At 36.5% G+C, this 19,765-nt stretch overlaps 1 protein-coding gene across 1 annotated transcript; it reads right to left on the reverse strand.

Annotated features, from left to right (window-relative positions):
- Positions 1-2,706: 2,706 nt before the first annotated feature.
- On the reverse strand, positions 2,707-6,463 carry LOC110718033 (protein FAR1-RELATED SEQUENCE 5-like). The gene is made up of 3 exons (XM_021896834.1): positions 5,417-6,463; positions 3,013-3,087; positions 2,707-2,754 (listed from the first exon to the last, which is right to left on the reverse strand). The coding sequence occupies exons 1-3, from the start codon at positions 6,461-6,463 to the stop codon at positions 2,707-2,709; spliced, it is 1,170 nt and encodes a 389-aa protein (XP_021752526.1).
- Positions 6,464-19,765: the final 13,302 nt, after the last annotated feature.

Below are 19,765 nucleotides of genomic sequence, written 5' to 3' on the forward strand. Positions count from 1 at the left end.
TGTTGATTTTTAATTTACTAATTATTTTTTCTTACTTGTTTGTAGTTATTGTATGTATTAATTGTTATTTGTTTAATTTTAATATACTAATTTTTTTCTATCTTACTTGTTTGTAGCTTTTATATGTTGATCAGTTTGTCATTGAGGAAGTTAGAGCCAAACGAGAAACTCCAGTTCTCAAAGGTTGGACAACCAATATGTTGTCTAGTCGTGAGAAATTGGAAAATTTTAAGGGGAGGCTTGGACTTGTTGATAAAAATCTGAAGCTTGTTGGTCCTTCTGGCACCAAACAACCAAAAATGGTATTTCACTTATAACCAATACTTAGCTTTTCTATGTCTTTGGCAGTGCTTATAGAATTGGATTGGAACAAATATAGCACATTAATGGACCTCCTAAATCAGCAAAAAAAATATTTGATCATTTGTCAAATGAGCAATTATTTTTTGCTCATTTGATACTGTGTGTGATTTGGCTGAATTTTACTATGTGTGATTTGGATGAATTTTGTGTTTCTTGATTTTATTGTGTGTGATTTGGATGAATTTTATGTTTTTCTTCTTAACTTGTTCGACAACCTTTCAGTTTCTTAGTATTAAATAGTTGGTAGACTTGATACTCTTCTTAAATTTTTTTTTTTGCTCATTTGTCAAATAAAGTTCAATTTACTCAATTTTATATGACTTTGCTTATTTCATATCCACTTTGCTTATTTGTAAAATGAACAAATAATTAGGATATTTGCTTTCAACTTGTTCTAACTTTCTTTTTTTTTTCTTTTTTTTTTCTTTTTGCTTGATTTTAGGAACAATCAGATCCAATTCATACAAAAAATGAAGAAATTGATCAAGATCCAAAGAAGGTATTTATATGACTTTTCTGGAAACTTATATTAATTTGCTTATATTTATATGACTTTGCTCATTTCACATCCACTTTGCTCATTTCATATTCACTTTGCTCATTTCATATTTACTCTCTTCATTTATATTCATCTTATTATGTATTTTTTTTTTTAATTTTTTATTTTTTTAAAGAAATGCCTTATGGAGCTTGCAACATAATCTACAAATCTAGTCTTGGCATACATGGATTTCAATCAAAAACATGAAGCTGCCGTCAAGTATTTTCCAAACAATGAGAAGATTCAAAAGCCGAAGGAAGATGCAATGACCATTTGTAATGAGCAGAAGATGAGCTCTAAAGCTTTGATTGAAGATATTCCTCTCTCATTTAGCCAAGATGAACAGTATTGGCAAGATCTAGCTGTAATTAAAGCTTGGGATAGGTTTTTAGGGATTTCAGGCAATGAGCAGCATGTTAAATCTACAATAAATGCTAGGGTTAATCATCTGATTGAATCAGAACCAATCGATGTTACTAAGATTGCTGCTGAATTTGTTCAATAACAAGTGGTATATCTGATGTAGAAGCTCCATCCGTTATCATAGAGCCTAGGGTTGCTGAACATGTGTTTAAAAGACTTGGAGAGTCAAGTATCAGATATAGTTTAAGAAGTTCAGTTGCCAAAGGATGTGGAACTCCTTCATTCAGCTTAGGAATCTCTTCTCAAGAAACTAATTCTCAGGAGAAGTCCCCTAGCATTGCACCTACTGAGGAACATGTACTTGCTCCTGTCAGTGCACAAGTTTGTCCTTCTAAATCAGATGTTGATGTTGTTGTTGATGCTATGAATGCTCAAGAAGATCCAATTGAGCTTAAGAGAAAAGGAGATGCTGAAAATGAGAGTTGTATTCCAAAGAAGAAGCGTAAAGTGCAACCATCGTTGCAGATAAGATCTCCTTTTAAGTCTCGGATTATCAACATTTAACACCATTTACAGCAATTCAGAAAGGTGTCATGGATTCATTTTTTCATTAGAAAAAAAAAATCGTTTTTAAGTATTTATTCAGTTTTCAGTTCTGGAAATTGGCAATTAACCTTATTTTTCTTTCTTAAAACAAGTCTAGCTTTATATTCTTACTTTACATATCTTTGATTGAAATTATTTTAACTTCCCTAAATTTTATATGTAGTGATCTAGCGTTTTTATGCGAGGGTGAGTCTAAAAGTGAAGTAATGCTATTTCAACTTGAATTGCTAAAAAATCAGGAAAAAATTCATGGCGATATCATTAATGCATGGTCTACTGTTCTGAATTATAATGAGCAACAATTCTAGGGGACGTTTCTTTTTCAGTCTTACTGCAAGTGTAAGTTCAACTCGTTCATTTTATTTTGTTTATTTTGTTCATGTTCACTTTGCTGATTTCATATAATTTTTTATATTTGAATGTAGATGTTGTTTCGTATTTGCAAAAACTAATATTTGTTCTTTGCTCTTGTCAAATGAGCAAACTATTCAATGCTCATTTGTCTAATTATTCTTGCTCATTTGTCAAATGAGCAAAACCTTCAGTGCTCATTTGTCAAATAATCCTTTCTTGTGTAATTATTCTTGCTCATTTGTCAAATTATTTGAAATAATCCTCATTTGAGAAACTATTCAATGCTCATTTGAGAAACTATTCAATGCTCATTTGTCTAATTATTCTTTCTCATTTGTCAAATGAGCAAAACTTTCGGTACTCATTTGTCTAATTATTTTTCCAGGGACACTCCTGGACACTAACTTACCCCCCCCTCCCAAAAAAATAAAAAAGAGAAAAGAAAAGAATAAAGGAGAAGGATTAACTGAGAAGACAATTTACATAGCCCCAGAAGGCCTAGAGCCCCCTGCCCCATCCCTACTCCCCTGAACAAATTTCCCAAAGTTATCTGTAAATTAGTTTTAGCTATTTTCTATCCACCACAACATCAACTCAATGTGGGAATTCATGTATTTATAAGCAGATTTTCTATATCACCGCACTTCCATACATTACAGTGCATGTCTTTGACCATGCTCGCATCATTGTTTGTCAGCTGCATGCCCGCATTCACCCTTTTTTTTACCATAATACCAGCTGATTAACACTTCAAATGTAGTTAGAAGAGTAATCACAAAAAATACCAAGGTTTCCAGTCCAACTATTCTAAATTCATTCTGTATAAAGTTATCCTCCTGTACAAGCACCACATCACCAACCTGTAGACATTTAGAAATTCATACATAAATGACAAGAGCACAATTGCTATAACAATTAATAAAGAGTATTACTTGTGTTGCTTCAAAACAATTGATAAAGAGTATTACTTGTGTTGCTTCAACAATTTCTTTCATTAATATCAGAAACATATGATAAAAGAGGCCTGTAGCGCAAAAAACAAGTTGATCTTGTTGATCAATTTATTTTGTCAATCAACAGGGTAAAAATGTCTTTTCCTTCATTAAACCTCGGGTAAAAGTGTCTTTTCCATCATTAAACCTGGGTCAAAATGGTAATAGCATATGTTTGGTAAGGGTAAAAGTGTTTTTTTCATCATTAAACCTGGGGCAAAATGGTAATAGCATGTGGCTACTGTTCACGTTACTGTTCACGTTATTTACAATTTTGCCTGTTTGATTTGTTTTGTAAATTGATCAAGAAGATCAACTGGGGCGGCCTCTGGCCTGTAGGTGAATCTCATAACCAAGGGAAACTATTCAATTCTCATTTGAGAAACTATTCAATGCTCATTTGTCTAATTATTCTTGCTCATTTGTCAAATGAGCAAAACTTTCAGTGCTCATTTGTCAAATGAGCAAAACCTTTAGTGCTCATTTGTCAAAAAAAAAATTCAATTTACTCATTTTATATGACTTTTCTCATTTCATGTTCAGTTTGCTCATTTCTTATTTACTCTTTTCATTTATATTAATCTTATTTATGTATTTTTCTTTATGTACTTTTTTAGGAATGCCTTTTTCAATACGAAAGTGATCGTGCTCAAGAAAGGAATAAAATGTTTTGTGATATTGTGAAGAAGGAATTTAGCAAAACAATCATCCCAAAGAAAGATATTGAGCTTTTCTTTTTCCCAGCTCATGAAAAATATCATTATTTTTTGGTATGTTTTAACACCACCACAGAGCGTGGTACAATAGAGATTATTAATTATAGTGAAGGTCCTAGAGAAAACAAGACTTTCTTAAAAATATGGTATGGCTCAAGATTTTGTTAGATTATTTTAGAAAAATGATTAGAGTTTAGTTGTTTAAGTTGATCTTGTTCTACTTATATTTGTTCTTACTATATTTGTTCTTATTTTCAGAAAAGTGCATTTTCATATTTCATGGATGGTGAAGGAACTATACAAAGTGTTGTTTTGTCAAAGCAGATCAAGTCTATGGAGTTTGTAGTGATTGATTAACCATGGAAGTCTTCAGATGATGCTCATTTGCATTGTGGTGTTGCAATGATGAGGCATATGAAAACATATATGGGTTTGCAAAAGTGGAATTCAAGTTTAAAAAAAAATAATGTAAGTCTCCACTGCACTTTATCCATTTTTTATCTTAATTGCAATTTAGGTTAAAATTTGTGAGCAACTTGTTGATATGCATGCATGAAGCCATTACTTACCCTGAATTATTGCTTCATTTTTTCTCTTTGCAGGTCATAATCATTGAAAAACTTCGTTTGAAGTATTGCTTCTCAATAATTTCAAGTGAAGTAAATACTGTTAAACCTGTTAAACAAATTGTCCAAAAGAAAAAAAATGTTGATGAAGCAAGTGATATTGAAGAAAGCTAGGGGCAGCAATCCAAGAGCATTCAGCGGAGAGAATTGAAGACTGAAGTTGATCAATTGTTATGATGTTCTTAGGATTTGTATAGAACAGTAGAAGTGTTAGTTTTATGATGTTTTTTATGGGATTTATGTGACAAATGTTCTTAGTTGATCAAATGTTTTTATGATTTTCTTAATGGGACAAATGTGACAAATTGTTTTTTGCTCATTTGTCAAATAAGCAAAGAGATGCTTGTTTATTTAATGAATGATTAAACAAAATTTTGTTCATTTGACAAATAAGCACCTAACTATTTGCTCAATTGATAAATGAGCAACTAAGTTTTTTCTCATTTGTTAAATTAGCAACTAAATATTTTCTCATTTGACAATTGAGCAAATAACTATTTGCTCATTTTCTAAATGAGCAAAAATTCAACACTTTGTTCTGACTATATTTGTTTTGCTTGTTTTTGGTCTGCCTGTTTTTGTTCTTATTTTCTAGAAAAATTGATTGCTCATTTTCCAAATGAGTAAGTAATTGATTCTGTTAAGAAATATAAAATCAACAAAATATTAACAAAACTTAAAACACAAAATTTATAGATATTGTGATAAATAATGAGGAGATGTGCTAAAAATATTAAATCTTATATATATATAAAGTTATCATTACACTTTTTCTGGACAATTTCTAATATCATGATGACTCAGTTCACCACAACCTTTACATAATCTCTTCTTTTTCTGATTTTGTTCTACAACCTTTTCTTTTTCTCCCTTCAGCCTTTTTGCACTTCTACCTTTTGTTTCAATATTTGGCACATCAATCTCATCCCCTTTCTTTTTTGAAGTCTCTTCATTTGATACATGAACTCCAGTCCCTTTATTCTTTGAAATTTTTGAAGGTTTGACAATTATTTCAGTTGGTACACTAGCTCCAATCAATAGCTCAATGTCTTTTCCTTTGTTGTTTGCACTTCCAGCTGTTGTTTCATTATTTCTTGCAATCCTCTTAGCCTCCAAATCCTTTCTTATTCCTTGAAGATTTATCACAAGATCTTGAATATCTTCATCTTTGCCTTCTGCCAAACTTACACAAGTGTGTATCTCTGACCATAAATCATTTAACAATTTTTTCTTGTCAATTAAATTAGCACATTGCTCCAACAGGTTTCCACCCAAGTCAAAAATTGGTTTTTTCAATGCCATAGTAGTCCAACTGTGTAGCATATACTGCTCAGGAATGGTTTCAAACCTTTTTGCTTTCCAAACCCAAATCATATGTCTACATGGAATTCCTTGTCTATAAAATAGCTTGCAAGAACATGTGGTGTCATAGTTAGTTGGATTAAACACAACATCAAATGTTCTAATCCGATTTCCTTCACTTACTTTTGCAACTTCCAATCCATTTTCTTTCTTCAATTCATCAACACCACATGAAAAGCAAGCAATTTCAACCTCATATTGAAATTCATAAAAGATAGAGTTAGTATATAAATGTGAGGCATGTTTTTCTATCCCTAGTGGTGTTTTGCACTCGGGATATTTGTGCTTTGAATCATTATCATTCTGACCTTGAGTGTGTCTCTGGGCATCAATTGCAGCTTCATATCTCAAGTAAAACACAACAAGTGACACATGAGGGTTGATAAAGGAGCAGAAAAAGTTGTTTTCACTTTCGGATCTTGATGTTGTATCCATTATTCCTCTAAGAAACACATCTCTGAAATACGCCGGAATCCACTTGTTCCTTATCTTGTACATATAACCTAACCACTCATGTTCTTCCAAGTGGTATTCAACCATCACCTTGTTCCACCTTTCTTCAAACTTAGTAGGTCCAATTTCAAGATGCCAAACGCAAGCACATAATTATTTAAGGAAACCAGTTTTTTCTTGCATGATTGATTTCTCCACCTTATCTGGTAACTTTTTCATTATATGCCACATACAGAAGCGATGTTCAGTCTTCTTAAAACACATTTGTAACAAGAATTTTCATTGCTGGATCTTGATCCGTAATCATACAATTCGGTTCATTCTCACCCATTGCCTTGAGAAACGATCTGAACAACCACTCAAATGACACTATATCTTCCTTTGCTATGAAACCAGCAGCAAAAGTAATACATCTCTTATATCAACCCCTGTAAATGGAGTAAACACCATGTTGTACAAGTTTACACATATAGATTAAATTTTAAATGAGCATATAACTACACACACATAAATACACAGACACACGTACTTAGACACAGACACACACACACACACACATACACATACATACACGCACTCACAATCTGTAATAGAAACTGAAATTAGATTCAGAAATCAGATTTTTAAATCAGTTTCTAAAATCAGAATTGCCATTTGACAAATGAGCTACCGAAATAATTCAATGCTCATTTGAAAAATGAGCAAATAATTGATTGCTCATTTGTCAAATGAGCATATAACTCAATGCTCATTTGTGAAATAAGCAAACAATTATTTGCTCTTTTGTCAAATGAGCAAACAATTGAATGCTCATTTGTAAAATGAGCAAATAAGTCAATGCTCATTTGTGAAATAAGCAAACAATTATACTAAGCTCAATTAAAAGAAAGTCATTAAGTTAAGCCATATTTATAACATAAAAATGAATTGTGATTTTTATGAATTACCTATTGGTTTGGTATGTGATATCAAAGGATACCATTTCACCAAATAGAGCATAACTCTTTTTACAAAGGGGGTTTGCCCACAATACTCTAAAAAGGCAATAATCTTCATCCATCTCAAAATCAAAGAAAAAAGCATCACTTTCTTGAATGTATGCTTTTAAATCTCTATGAAAATTTTTGAAATTTTGCTTAGATGCACCAATGTTATTATATCCTCCAACAATTTCCTTCATCATTCGAAAAGTTGTAACAGGACCAATATTCACCTATTTAAAGAATAAAATAGTTTGTCAAATGAGCAAATAATTCAACGCTCATTTTTAAAATGAGCAAACAATTCAATGCTTATCTAATTATTTGCTTGCTCATTTGAAATAATTCAATGCTCATTTTTCAAATGAGCAAACATTTTAATGCTCATTTTCAAATGAACAAACAATTCAATGCTTATTTTTCAAATGAGCATACTACTTTTATCAAATCATATAGAGAATTCATGAAACATAAGAGACTTTGAAAGTGTTACCTTAGAATTATTCACAATTATTTTTTGTGCAATATGTTCATTTTCCTTCCTTCTTTTTGGAAGAGATTGCAACTAGGTGTATAAAGTGCATGAGTATGTCCCTCATGAAATTGTGACACTATGAATTTGCTATCATCACAATGCTTTATGACAATATGTGCCTTGCACCCAACACGAGTAACGTGTCTCTTCCTTTTGATTGAAGTTTTTTCTTCATTGCTTTCACCTTCGTTGTTATTTAAATCTTTTTCAACAGTAGCCTTTCTTTTCTCTTTGTATCCTTCCTTATTGCATAAGATATACTGTGATTTCAATTCTTTGCTTCTTTTTTGTCTTTTAGTTGTAGGCTTTCTTGTGTTGAATCCAGCAGCAAATGCATAACTTTTATAAAATTCAAGGCCCTCTTCAAGATTATTAAACTTCATCCCTATAGCTGGTTTCAACTCATTGGGGCATATTGGAAGCCATTCTTTTGTTCCTCCAGGAGTGAGAAAAGGTGCTACTTTAGGAGAAACTACTATTGTAGGAGTAGTTGGCACATTTGTGATGGTATTAGAATGACTGTTAAGTTCTTCGTTGTTGCTCATCATTTCTAACATTAAATATAATAGAGATAACAGGTCAGTAACAATTCCATAAAATAGTTTCAGGAAGCTCATTAAAAATCTCATATCAGAACATTATGTTGCTGAATCATGTTTTTAACCATACTAATTACTACTTACAGCATAACACTTACACTTACTCACACACACACACACACACACACACACACACACACAAATTAATTTCAGAAATCAGAAGTGCAAACAGAAAGATGAGGGGGCAGGGGGGATAGGTTCGTATAAGGAAGTGTAAGAAGGGAGTGTGGTTGGTGTGCAGGAAACAGACCCAGAAGAAGGGGGGTGGGGCTTGTGTGCAGGCAAGAAAACCAATGAACAAGGAACTCAATGCTTTGATAGCAGAAACTAGATGACTTGAAAAGGAGTAAAACTTGATAATGCTACTCTTCACTATGATTCGCAAAACCCAGCATATATAGAATTCAATTTAGCCTGATGTATCAACATCCTAAACATTTGACTAATCCTAACGTCAATAACCAAAAATAATATAGTAACACATACAACCATAAAAGAAACATTTTCAAGACCTCGGGTCAGTTGCTTCAGACTGCACTGTTATTTGCTCAATTTTTTTTTTAATATTTGCTCATTTTAATTATGTTTGCTCGTGTAATTTTTCTGGGACATATTTAGGTTTGCTCATTTTCAAATTTATTGCTCATTATATAATTTTTTTAAGTTCAAATGATTAAGAACATTCAATTGGAAAAAAATAAGAACATAATAAGAGCATTTAATTGAAAATTTATTGAGTAACAAATTTCAAAAACAAATTCGAATATTATTAGAACATGGATTTCGATAATAAATCATAAGTATATTCGAAAATAATCAGATTATAAAATTCGATAATTTCAACAAAAATTCAAAAGCAAATTCGAAAATTATCAAAACATGATTCGAACACAAGACAATTGTATCACAACAACACAACTTATTTTGCTAATTTTTTTTGTATTTGCTCATTTTAATTCTTCTTGCTCATTTTAATTACATTTGTTCAATTTGCATACCTTCAATTGAAATACTCAATTCGAAAATTGAGCTCATTCAACTGGACATAATAACATTAACAGACAATTTATTAGTTCTTAAATACTCAAATCGTAAATTTCTCATTGAATTTTAACGAATATAATCGAATTTTTTAACGAAAATTATCAAAAAAATTAACGAACAATTTGAAATTCTCAAACACGAACAATTTGATATTCTCAAACACTAAGATTAACATGCAATTGAAAAACTTTTTGTAAATTTTGATGCTAAGATTAAACTAAGATAATTGAATTTACAAAATTTACAAAACTAAAAGAATTACAAACCTCAATAATTTATGGAAAATTAATACTCGTGAACAAGAAGAGGAGAGAGAAATTGTCGAGTTTAAAAATACGCCATTGATAAATTCTTGAAGCTTCGTGGTGGAGAGGGAGCATAGCAGAGATTGGAGTTTCATGGTGGAGATAGAGCAAAGCAGAAGCTTAAAAACAGTTAAGCATGGTTGTTAGAGAAGGTTTGTTAGAGAATATTTATATCATTAATCTCAGCTGTTGGATTCATTACAATTCAATGGCTGAGATTTGTCCTCATATAGGTTCTCACATAAAGGGTGGTTCTCACCTGATCCAGACCCTATATATGTGTGTGTGTGTGTGTGTGTGTGTGTGTGTGTGTGTGTATGTATGTATAAAAACATCCTTTCAGTAGAGCTACGACCGTTTTTGCAAATGGTACTTTTTTCATACCCTCTTTTATATTGCTGTGATTTACAACTTTTTTTGACGAGGGGGATCTACCGATCTGTTGTAGTCGTGAAGAAAATTTTCGTCTGATTCATTTGATTGTAATCAAAGGATTAATCTCTTTCTGGATCTCGCACAAATCTTTACCCATGAAACAACTTCTACCATATTAAACTCAAAAAACAAAAACAAAACTAAAACATAAATAAACTAAAGGAAAAGGGTCTAATCCACAATAGGGGTACTTACTATCTACAAAGAGTGTAGATTTATTGAATTTAATAACAAAACATAAATAAACTAAAGGAAAAGGGTATGATATAGCCAAATTTCCGGAGAAATTTGACTATTTTCGGCCTATGAAACACTTTTTTTTAAGAATCCTAGAGAGAAAAAATAGAGGGAAAATAGCAAAGGTTTTATGAGAATATCTATATTAATTGTAATTATATATTAGTAAGAAGTATATATAATGAAAAATATGTTAGTAAGCTCTCTGTAGTATTTTACATGACAACATATATGTTAGTAAGTATAAAAATAGTGCAAAAGTCAAACTGTTGCGATTCTTATAAAACGGAGGTAATACAATCAACCAATTACACCACTTAGTTTGAATTAATCACAAACAATTAAACATCAGGCAATGAGCAAAGTTTTAGGAAAATGATAGAGTGAAGATTGGATTACCTCATCTAATTCAGTAGTTAGAATTAATCACAAACAGTTTGAATTGTCAGGATTGATTAAGTTATGATCAATACTTCCCTTATCCCTTTTTGTTTGCACCATAGATCTACATTTTATGAGAGTTTTTTTAGTAAAATGGTACAAAAAGTAAGGGACTGATGGAGTATCATTCTACGTCTTGCTCTCCTAAAATTGTATTACCTTGTAACAAATTAAATAAATTTATTAATGTTCCGTGTCCATTATATATTCAAAATTCTTATATGTGGTTGACCACACATTATGGGGCTATTTCGTTAGTATTATAGGGGTTAGGCCCTGTTCTTTTAAGCTGTTCTGTCTGCTCTGCTCCGTCCTCTGCTCCGCTTAAAAATAATAATTAATATTTAATGTTTAATAAAAAATAATTATCATTAACATTTAATAATAATAAATAATATTTATAGATTATAATAATTAATATTTAATAATAATAATAATAATAATAATAATAATAATTATAGATAATAACAGTTAGAGGGATTGTTTTTTTTTTTTTTAATTTTTAATTATTTAAATAGGTCAATTAAAAGTTGACACGTGGAAAATAACCTAAGATAACAAGTTACCAACTGGTTAAGGTTTGTTTTAAAGAAGATGGGTGTCAAAGATGGAATAATTGAAGGTGAGATTGTTTTCGGAAGACCACACAAAGGTGGGATTATTGTTTTTCATTTTTCTTAATAATTAATATATAACATTAATTGATAATAATAACTAATATTTAATGATAATAGTTAATATTTTATATTATTTAACACATTTTCTAATGCTATAAAAAGAGTAAAAAAATCTAAAATAATAAAATAATAATAATAATAATAATAATAATAATAATAATAATAATAATAATAATAATAATAATAAAAATAATAATAATAATAATAATAATAATGCGATGGTAATAATAATAATAATAATAATAATAATAATAATAATAATAATAAAATAATAATAATAATAATAATAATAATAATAATCCTAGTGAGGTCGCTACCCCTAAACTCATGAAGAATTGACAGATATATATTTCACAAAGGTTACCAAATCTGCAGAATCCACCTTCTGTTTATCTCCTCGTCAACCAGCATTGTGGAATCGCAGTAGGGAGATCACACCTCTGCTTGGCTTCGGGCGGTTCCTATTTCGGGGTTGGGTCAGACGATGAACACAAAGTCTTACCGGTGTATGTTGTGCTACCGCTTGGGTGTTTCATTGTTCTCTGTCTCGACGTCGTGCTCTTCTTTTTCAAGGGTTTTTAGTGTTAGATGATTTAGAGCGTATAAGAGAATTGTGATCATTTGATTTATTTCGAATGATCTAGGGTCGCTGCTTAGCGCGCCCGCGCTGAGGTCGCGCATAAACCGCAGACTATTCTGGATCCAAAGTTGATTTTGAGAAATCAAAATGGCGCGTCCGCGATGTTGATTGCACATAAACCGCGTACCCTACTGGATTCAGAAGCAGAAATAGGCTGTAGAGGGACGCGCCCGCGCGGTGTTAGGTGGCGCGCCCGCGCCTCCTCGGTTTCCAGCCCGTTGTGTGCGGTTATTTTCTCTGCTTTAAATTTCTTTCGTTTTATCGAAAGAAGATATAGTTTTTCTGAGACTGATTTTCTTCCAAATAGTACTCTCTACATTTTTCTCTCAAACTTCTTGCAAAATTTTGTGAGAAAATCTCTTGAAATTTAGCCTTCACAGTGAATTATTCATTGTATTTTGATTCTAGTACTAAGAACGAAATTTACTGTCAATTGTATCTCAAAGAGGATTTCCGGTTTAACCCAAGTACTGTGTGGGGGAAATAAACCTCTTTAGGAAAGTGTATACACGCCTTTGACAGTGTATCAAGGAACTAGTCTTACGGGACATCGGGATTCTCATGTTCATGTTGGTTGTTCTCAGCTTGGAGGAAAGACAAGTTTGATCAACTTCACATTAGTGTAGTCTTTGTAAATTTCTGTAATTTTTTAGACTTTGATTATACTTGATTGAAATCCATTGTGTTGTATTTGATATTTACAATTATATTGTAATCATATATTTTAGGTTTTGTTCCCACACATTATTATTAGTGTTTTCTTAGTGAAATCACTGTGAATGTAACATTTAGTGGGGATATTTTCGGTGATCACACGGTGTCGTGTGCTGGTATAGCGGGTTAAGCATCGGCATAACGTTATGTGAGTTACCCTTGTTGATGTTTGTTATCGTCCTGGGATTTCAGTTAGAAAGGAGATTGACATTGGGTTGTCTGGAGGGAATGACGGGGCCCTCAAACCTGCAGATGTGTTACTTTATTCTTGGGATCGTGGTCGTGATGTCTGTATTGACTTGACAGGGTCTTCTCCTTTGACATAGTATGGTTGTCTTACTTTGTTCCTGGTCGAGTTGTGGTTGATGCAACTCATCGGAAGCGGGTCAAGTACAAATCCAGTTGTCAGGCATTTGGATATGGCTTCCTTCCATTCTCTTTCTCTACTCTTAGGGAATTAGAGAAGGAGACGGTTGCATTGTTAAAGCGGATCTAGAAGTTCTCGAAGACACAAGACATTGGGGCACGTGCTGCTGCTCATATCTTCACTAGATTGTATCTCGGTTTCCCACTAAATTTTTGTAGGTTGTATGACTTTGTCTTTTTTGAAATAATAATAATAATAATAATAATAATAATAATAATAATAATAATAAAAATAATAATAATAATAATAATAATAATAATAATAATAATTATTATTATTATTATTATTATTATTATTATTATTATTATTATTATCAAATCTGCTTTACTCTGCTCTACCTAGAAGCTCAAAACAACAGGGCTTTACTCGTTCAACGTTATAAGGGTTACTTTGTCATTGTAATTGATTAGGGGATTTTTCCCCACCAATCACCATCTGACAAGTGGACCAATCAGGTTCCGCCATGTGTCCGTCACATGGGCCAATAGGAGCCTGCCACGTGTCAAGCAATGATCCGTCCACCATGGACCAATTACGACACGACACGTGTCCTTCCCATGACACCTGGGATAACCGGTCACCTAGGCCCAACTCCCGAGGGAAGCCCAATCAGCCCAAGGTTAACCTAAACCTAGATTGACACGTTTCCCGAGGTTATAAATACCTCCCTTAATCCTCATTAAGGGAGATAACACGCTAAAAAGCAGATTACACACATTAAACACTCTCACCTAGAGAGACCCAATCACTTTAATTTCCGCATTAATTACTCCTTAATCAAGTACTAACTTGACCGTCGGAGGCGGATCTCCAATCATCCGGAGCATCCGTTTGTTTTGCAAACAATCGGAACCAAGAAAAATTCTGTGCTTATCATGAAGATGTTGGTCATCACACCAATGAATGCATCAGTCTCATGCGGTATCTGGACCGCCTGGCTGAGCAAGGTGATCTTGACACTTATGTCAAGAAATCTACGGGGAACACTTCCTCAAAAAAGCAGTCGACCAAAAAGAATCAACAGGCCGACAGCTCCGATACAGATGATGCAGTCGTCTACACCATTGCAGGCGACTTCTCAGGAGGCGGCCCCACTATTAGGGGCAACAAAGACAATATCAGACGGTTAGATGTAAATTCCGTTCACCAACAACGGCCCTCCAAATAAACTTTCGAGCCTAGAAAAGCAGTGAAGGGGCAAGCCTTTGCTGACTTTATTGTTGAGATGACTCGTCCTCCGGACTCTCATGTTACAGACCAAGTCTGGAAGGTATATGTGGACGGAAGCTCTACTTCAAATGGTTTTGGAGCAGGCGTCATATGTCAGTCGCCAGAGGGCGATAGGTACGAGTATGCTCTACGCTTCAGTTTTCAGGCCTCAAACAATGAGGCAGAATATGAAGCTTTACTAGCCGGAATCCGCATGTGCAAGGCGGCAGGGGCAAGAAAAATAGACGCCTGTTCCGATTCACAATTGATAGTGAGTCAGTACAATGGCGAATACGAAGCAACCCATCCGGCCATGATCAAGTATTTACAGGCGGTCCGACAAGCAGTCGGCTCCCTTGAGGATTTCCATCTGACCCAAGTGCCGAGATCAGAAAACAACCAGGCGGATGCACTGTCAAAATTAGCATCATCCGCCTCCTGTGCTACTCCTCGAACTGTTTTTTGGGAAGTAATGGAGAAGAGAAGCATCGAGGAAGACCCTATTGGAATCCTAGACAGAAGCTCAACCTGGATGGATCCAATCAGGGCATATCTGACAAACGGTACCCTACCGGATGATCATCAACAGGCGGCAGCACTGAAAAAACGAGCAACCAGTTTTGAAATAATAAAGGGAGAACTTCACAAAAGGGGGTACCTTCAACCCTTCTTAAAGTGTGTTACTCCAGAAAAGGGACGAGAGATACTAGACGATCTTCACTCTGGTTACTGTGCTTCCCATATAGGCGGTAGGACGCTTGCTCAACGGGCAAGGCGGCAGGGCTACTTTTGGCCTACTTTAGAAGCAGATGCAATGGAGATGGTGAAAAAATGTGACAAGTGCCAAAGGTTTGGCAAGCTAATTCACCGTCCGGCTACTGACCTCACTACCATTCATAGCCCACTACCGTTTGCTAAGTGGGGCATGGATATTCTGGGTCCATATACGCCTGCTACAGGCGGAAGGAGGTACATACTTGTTGCCGTCGACTACTTCACTAAATGGGTAGAGGCGGAGGCTGTAAAGGGAATCAAGACGAAGGATGTAATTTCATTCATTTGGAAAAATGTCATCACTCGGTTCGGGGTTCCCATGTCTATGGTTTTTGATAATGGTCCCCAATTTGAGACGTCTGTTCTCAAAAGCTGGTTGGGTGACCAAGGAATTTCACACTACTTTGCATCTTTCGGCCGTCCACAAGCAAACGGCCAGGTAGAAGCCTTTAATAAAATCATCTCAGACGGTCTCAAGAAAAAGATTGAACGAGCAGGCGGCCTATGGGCGGATGAATTACCACATGTTCTCTGGGCCATTAGGACGACTGAAAAAGGGGCGACTGGAGAAACTCCATTCCTCCTAACTTATGGTGCGGAAGCTGTTCTTCCAATAGAACACTACGAGCCGACTCTTCGAGTAATGCTATATGACGAAGAGGCAAACTGGGAAGCCATGCGCCTGGCATTAGACTCACTTCCTGAAAGGAGGGGTAATGCTGTCTTGCGCCATGAAATTTACCGCCTGAGAATGACTAGATCATACAACAAAAAAGTACACAGGCGTCCACTCAAAGTGGGGGACTTTGTACTTAGAAAAATGGAAGCAGTTGGTAGGGCTAATGAGTCTGGCAAACTAACTCCCAACTGGGAAGGACCCTACCGAATCTGTGAAGAGGTCAGGGACGGTACCTACCGTCTGGGAACACCAGACGGACAACCGTTGCCTCGAACTTGGAATGTAGATAATCTTAAGAAATATTTCTTTTGAATGATGTAAATAGTCAAGGGCTACTTAATAAAAGTTTGCATACTTAATATTCAATTTTGTACTAAGAGGGGCACGCCTACTAACAAACAGTCGGTTACTCTCCATGTTTAATTTTTATTCTTAAGAGGGGCAGGCCGCCTATACATTTACAGTCGGCTACTCTCCATTGAGTATTTTACTCTATCTTCAGAGGGGCATGCCGTCTGTACCTTTACAGTCGGCTACTCTCCATTGAGTATTTTACTCTATCTTCAGAGGGGCATGCCGCCTGTACCTTTACAGTCGGCTACTCTCCATTGAGTATTTTACTCTATCTTCAGAGGGGCATGCCGCCTGTACCTTTACAGTCGGCTACTCTCCATTGAGTATTTTACTCTATCACCGTAGGGGCATGCCGTCTGGACATATAGTCGGCTACTCTCCATAAAAGAGGGCCGACTGGTTCCAAACACACAGCCACCCCCCCTTATACTTAACTAAAAATGATCAGGCTGGCCGACCCTGTACCTAAACAGGCGGCTACCCTCCTTTTACTTAGCACCTACGTTCACCAAGAACTAACCAAGGCCACAGGCCGACTGATCAGACCAGGCGCCAAGCCAACTGATCCAATCTTCAAAACTAATACGACTTGTCCCAACATCATAGCAGGCGTCCGGCGGCATCCCTCCGGATGAAATTCGTCGCAGAGAGCAGCTCCCTTTTGGGTGGAACATTGCTCTATAAACTAATTACACGGCACCTATACGACTGTCCCCAAGGGCAACCACGTAGCCGTTTTTGAGACAAGGATAACTCTATCACTAACCAAACCAGTGGTAGCAGTTGACATCTGAGTCAGATGACCGCCTGTATTACTTGGGATAAATGAAGGGGGTACCTCTTGAGTTAATAGCCAACAAACATTGGCGAATCAAAAGGTTCAGCCGGCCTCCGCCGCCTGGTACCTTTACTACTCAAGCAGGAGTGACGGCGACTGAGTAACACCAAAGTTAACTCATAGTCACTCTCTCAAACTTAGTATGGAGCCTAAAAGGTATGAGTCGTCCGCCTGTTTTTAGAAACAGGGGCTCTTAACCACTACTGCTAGGTTAACAACCTATGAGTTAAAATCCAACAAACATTGGCGAATAAAGGGGAACAACCGGTACCCACCGCTTGATACCTCTACTACTCAGTTACTTGGTGACTAGGTAACAATCATGTTTACTTGGTCACTCCTTAAAAATTTAGTATGAAACTAAAAAAGGTGTTCATACAACACCTGTTCACACTAGATTAAATGTGGCGGGGAACAGTCGGCCTAGATTGCCTAAAGTCTCTAGCCTAAAAACATGACAGGTAGGAAACCACTTTCCTACTTGGTTAATTTTATATGACGGAACCGCCTGCCTAAAGGGGATCCAGTCTTTAAAATGGTTCGAATACCGATTGGATAAATGGCCGATTGATCGTCTAGCCTGGAAACAGACAACCAGTCGTCCAGGGGCATAGGCGGCGTGACTAACTATCCGTACCTGTCTGCAACTATCGGCCATGTAAAACAGTCGGTATAGTGTATAATTAGATATCAGAATATTCAATACTTAAACAAATTTGAAGCAAAACAAAAAAATTCATTAAAAAGAAGCCCGACAAAATATTCAGAGCCCCGGCCCCCTGGCCGGGTAAATACAAACAAACGGCACGCAGGCCGTGGAAAGAAGACATAAAGCTTAAGAAGGGGGCAGATCTTCAATATCAGCAGCTGCCGCCTGGTCAGCACTCTTCTTACTGGACTCGGCTTCAGCTGCATCCTTCTTTGATGCATTACCCCAAGCGGCACAAGCGCCACTACCGGCTGCTCCTCCTCCTCCAACGCCTCTTCCTCAGCAGCCGCCAGGATCTCTTGATTATATCTATCAGAACACTGGCGGTACGTTTTTTCCCATGAGGAAAAGTCGGCATTGGGGAAGAGGCGGCCCCAAGTCATGCGCTGGATTTGAGCAGAGTCTTCCATCATCTCCCGGACCAGCTCTTTCTTTTCTTGCTCGACCTTTTCCGAGAGCTCCTGAGTAAGACTCTTCACCTGGGTCACCAGGCGTACCTTTACGCTCGCCAAGGATTTCTCCAAGGTTTCGTATGAGGACATCTTTTGGCGAAGAGGTCTCAGCTCGGCCTTGAGGTTGTTGATGGTCGCCTCCAGCTCGCTATTCCTCTTCTGGGCCGCCTCTAACTGAGTCCGGATAGCGGCGGTAGCCTGCGCCTGATAATAAAGAATATCAATGGTCAGAACTTCATTTTGGGCAATTTGAAACATTGCCTTATCACAGTCAGAGGCGGCCATAGCTTTTGCAGCCTTTACCTCTTTGTTCTTCCGGTCAAGCGGCTTGCGAAGGCCGTTCACTCGGAGCAGGGCCTAAGTAAAAAGGGGAACAGGCGTCAGTTTCCAAACAAAAAGAAAACAGGCGTCCTGGAATTCAAATACTCAAAAATATGCTAAGTATACCTCAGCAAGGACCCCTGCAATCCCGTCTAGGTCAAGGGTGCCGACACCCCTGACCGCCTCCCTTTCAGCTGGAGGAACGGCCTTGATCATAGACTTGGCCACCTCGACCAAGTCAGGCTCCTGAGGGCCGGCTGCATCAAGCATAAACAAACGGATTAGACCTAGTAAAGAAGGGAGCAAGTCTAAAATTTACAAGAACAATTTCATACTTCTAGGTGGCCCAGCTGGAGTTTTAGAAGAAGTGGCCGGCTGTTTCTCAGCCGCCGCATGTTTCCTGGTAGAACCAGGAGAGCTCGCAACAGTCGTCCTCCGGGCCTTGGGGTCCGGCTGTTGGGAAGAAGAAGCTCTTGGAGCGCCCGTCTAAAAAAGAAGAAAAGAGTCAGTATATGCATAAACACAACTCCAAAAAGAGGGTGAAAGGTTCGAAGCCCACCAAGGGTGCCCCCTTGTTGGGGGAGTCGGTTGAAGACTGTTGCATGATGGAGGCCCGCAACATGGCCGCCGCAGTCTTGGAGGCGGTAATTTTGCTCATGGCGTCCGCTGCAAAAACAAATAGCAAAGTTAATAAAAGTCATAACAAGAAATGAATGAAACAACAGAGTATTCGACAGGCCGGCTACCTCTTGAGCACCGACTGCTGAGGCCACAGGCGGCCAAAAAGTACTCGTCGTAGAGCCATTTGAAGCTCGGGACGCAGTGCAGGGGTAGTTGCTCTCGTACCCCTGAAGTAGAGTTCACCTTCGACTCTACTTTGAAGAGTCCTTTATCTAGGATCTCTTTCTTAGCCTTGGGGGGAACAGGCGGCATGCTGCGGCCGCCTGCAAGAAGGGGCGGATTCCTGTTCCACCTGTTGAAGCGCTTGTTCAGCTCTGTGTCTGAACTCTCAATGATGA

The sequence above is a fragment of the Chenopodium quinoa genome, unplaced genomic scaffold (genome assembly GCF_001683475.1).
Source record: "Chenopodium quinoa cultivar QQ74 unplaced genomic scaffold, ASM168347v1, whole genome shotgun sequence".
Taxonomy (NCBI): domain Eukaryota; kingdom Viridiplantae; phylum Streptophyta; class Magnoliopsida; order Caryophyllales; family Amaranthaceae; genus Chenopodium; species Chenopodium quinoa.